Source organism: Branchiostoma floridae, chromosome 19, assembly GCF_000003815.2.
Source record: "Branchiostoma floridae strain S238N-H82 chromosome 19, Bfl_VNyyK, whole genome shotgun sequence".
In the NCBI taxonomy this organism is placed as follows: Eukaryota; Metazoa; Chordata; class Leptocardii; order Amphioxiformes; family Branchiostomatidae; genus Branchiostoma; species Branchiostoma floridae.
Window position 1 is genome coordinate 7,879,706 of NC_049997.1, and position 3,876 is coordinate 7,883,581.

General features: G+C 41.7%; 1 protein-coding gene across 1 annotated transcript in view; it reads left to right on the top strand.

The window, feature by feature from the left end:
* Window positions 1-3,876, top strand: part of LOC118407173 (alpha-mannosidase 2C1-like) — a 38,680-nt gene that overhangs the window by 24,477 nt on the left and 10,327 nt on the right. Inside the window, exons 13-14 of the mRNA XM_035807595.1 lie at window positions 2,445-2,536; window positions 3,701-3,764. Coding sequence (XP_035663488.1) covers window positions 2,445-2,536; window positions 3,701-3,764 — 156 coding nt within the window. The remainder of the gene's footprint in view (window positions 1-2,444; window positions 2,537-3,700; window positions 3,765-3,876) is intronic.

Consider the following 3,876-nt stretch of genomic DNA (forward strand, 5'->3'; position numbering starts at 1 on the left):
TCCAATTACCACCCACATGGGACTGGTACAAATCAATCAGCGATGCCATGTTACACACTAATCCTTAAGTAAATCCAAGCAGCAGCTAAACCAGCAGGGGTGTCAGCTACTGCCAGTGGAGATAGGGGAAAGAGTCCACTTACATGTAGCTTACATGTAGGACTTTTGTGAATTATGATAAACCTTTTGAATAAAATTTGTTCAAAACTGCGGGACAACTTAAAGAACGTGCCCTACTAATTGAAAAGAGTAAGGGTCCTTCCCGGTGTAAGTGGTTCAAAACATGTTTTAGTAGAACTGTCGAAAGGGTTTGCAGTGGCAGCCATTTGCTAACTCAAGTGACCTCAATATGACAGCAATTGCCCAGGTGCGGCCATCTGAGACTTTATGTTTTGAACCACTTACTCTTTCCCCTATCTCCACTGGCAGTAGCTGACACTTTGAATAACCTTGGAATAACAGAATGAAGGAATAAATGAACAGATGAATGATTGAATCATTCATCTGAGGCAGTGACAAAGTGTTTGTGTCAAAATTACAATAAGTCCTTTGAAATGAGCCTGGCAAAATATAGGAAATATTCAAATAGCATGATGACAAAGAAATTTTCCCCTACGTCTTGAGCCTTCAGCAGGTGAGCTGCTGATTGAGTAACTGTACTAATTACACTGTGATGAGATGTCAGGTATTACAGATCTGATGCAGGTTAACAGGACTCTGTGTTCTATTATTTTCATTGTAAACATTAAGTTGAAGATTTTAGGTACATTTTGAACTAGAATACAGACTATATTCATATAGACTGCACTCTGATTGCATTCACCTGTATGGAGATTGCAGATAGGTAACTGCGGTGTACAGATAGGTGTATGCAGTCTTAGCACATTTACTGTAGTGTGCAGATAGCTGACTGCAGTCTGCAGTGAGGTATCTGCTATCTGCAGATACCTATCTGCACCTGCAGATAGGTGACTGCAATGTGCAGATAGGTGACTGCAGTCTGCAGATAGGTGACTGCAGTCTGCAGATAGGTATATGCAGTCTGCAGACAGGTGACTGCAATCTGCAGATATCGTATGGAGAATTTCTCGTTTTAGTTGAGAATGTGTTGTAAGTAGCGAAGATTAAGTTAAACCTTACCATGAAAAGTTGCACAACGTAGAGCGTTGGAATCAGAATCAGTATATGTCCTGAGTTCGATACTCGCCATGCCCCTGCCCTCATGACGGTGGGGTGAGGCCCATGGAGCCTCAAATCTGTCAAAAAGGGTGCCAAAAACAGCTACGGATTTGTTGCGTCAGTGTGTCAACATCTGCACACTTGCCACTAAGACCCGTGAAATTTTATTTATAACCATGGAAAGTTGCAAAAGCAACCACTGCACATTCAGCACTAAGGACAGCCACCCTCCAATCACTTGTCCAGACCAGGTAGGTTACATATAGCATAACCAATGGCTAACCAATGCTTGTACCATCAGCACCACACATTTTACTGGGAGGGTCTGGATGGTACCCGGTGTCTGGCACACTTTCCACCGGCAGACAGCTACGGCACAGAGGCGAAAGCTGAGGATGTGAGAAATCTGATGATATAACACTAGTTTGCCTTTATCTGTGGGGTCTCCTATATCCGTAGGGTGTTTAGGGCTATCATGCAGACAAAATGTAAGTTCAAACTGCTATATTTTGAAAATATTACAATCTGAAACGACTGTCCATCGACTTGATATCCCTAAATGTGCTGTTTTTAAAAACAACGAATATAGGTCACCCCACGGATAAAGGTGAACTAGCATTATGTGTCAGGGTAGAGATTACTATCAGGCAGAATTCATGATTCTTCATCCAGAGATCACAATATGGAGTCTTTGTCAACAGGATCAGGACTTCTGCCTTTAGAAATGGTGATTGTGCCAATACTAATGGCTATTTTACCAGTACAATTGGCAATTCTCTGTTGACTGAGGCTCTGATTGTGATCTCTACTGGTGGAATCATTGAATTGCTAGATCGTGATCTCTGCCCTACCCTATATACAATCACTATCTTTGTGGTGCATTTTCTGTTGGGGTAAATAAGGTTGCAGATTTTAAGATGTTGATAAAATCTTTTAAATTAGAGTAACAAGTGTCAGTTTTGTTTGTTGTGTTGCATTTCTAAACAGTTGCATATTCATGGTGGGAACAATAAACAAAACTCCATAAAAAAGGTCCAGTTTGATCTTTTGACTATAACTTTTTACTTCATATGGGATTATTGTATATTTTGCATGCTGCTTTAAATTTGCATTTTCCGAATGCTAAACTATAAGTTCACATCTTATTTGTTTATCAATACTGTTCACCTTTAAAAGTATACTGTTCACCTATATGGCAAGCACTTATTCAATAACCCTCTATTGATTTCAAGTCTTCATATTATTGTTTTCCTTCGTTTTTTTAGCTTCTGAAGACAGTGAAGAACCACAAAGACAAAGGCAGAGTGAACAGTAGTGTGCTGCTGTATGGACATGGGGATGGAGGGGGAGGGCCTACGTAAGTTAACACTACTTTATTTATAAACACATACAGTCTTACTAGATACATGTATGTCATCTGTAGAAAAGTACAGTAACTTTTGTAGGGTCTTCTTCAGCCATCTGTATCTGTATCTGTATCTATATAGCCGGTATAACCGCCCTTCGGCGTAACACACCAGCTTCGCAGGCACGCGGCGCGGCAGCAGCTGGTTATATTACACTGAACGACTCATCACACCTAACTTTTGCACATCTATATGCAAGTGTTCTCTGAAACTGCATAGTAGATAAAGAGACAGGAAATTCTACAGCAATACACAAGAATTACAAACAAGTGATAGATGGCTTTTTTTTCAAAGCTTACAAAACCCCAGAATGAGGGACAGTTGAAACAAAGGAGTTGCACAACAATTGTACAAGTTACAGAAATTTGCATTTATGGGAATGATATAATACCATACAAAGAACTACCGTATGTAGAATATGATGATAGCGTTCTTTTTGCAAAATGATAGACAATCTGTCTATAGCTATAGTTCACTCCACCAATTGTCACTGCCTTATAAGTTGTAGTGGGACCGCGTGGCACGATCGGGAGCGCGTTGGTCTCAGGCCCGAGAGGTCCCGGGTTCAAATCCGCTTGCCGTGTCACCGATCTTGTGCCCTTGGGAAAGGCACTTTACACGAATTTCCTCACCTAACTCAGGTGTAAATGAGCACATAGCTGCGGCTAGTGGCAGTGACAGGCCTTTGTTGTGGTGACAGGCCATAGGGGCATGTTCGGGCATGACGCACCCGCCATGACACATGAGTCAGGGGTAGGAGGAACCCCTTGCATCCTTGGTCGGAAGTCCTCCTAGGAGATGGAAACTCCAAATAATAAACCTGCATCTGCTGGGGCCGTCTTACGTGGCAAAACAGTTCTGTCCCTGTAGGACTTAGTGCGCCAGTAGACGAGAGGGTGGAGAAGGAAGTGCACACCCCTCCTTCACCTTAAAAAGTCACGTGCAGGCCAGGCAGATTGGTCGTCTAATCAACCTGTCTGCCTACCATTGATCTTCGGATACGAAGAAACAGCCATCATCATCATCATAAGTTGTAGTTACCACTTACTAGTAACAGTTTTGTTATCAATCTATTGTTCATGTATTGTTCTTATGACACAATGATGTTTCTGTAGGGAGCACATGTTGGAGAGACTGAGAAGGCTGACAGACGTGGATGGCCTACCAAGGTCAGTTCAAGTCATATGTGAAGGTACTTCTACATAAAAGTCCTACATGTAAGCTACTACTCTAGTTAAAAGTAGTAAAACGAATGGAGTTGTCAACTCTCGCTTAACATTTACTATTATGT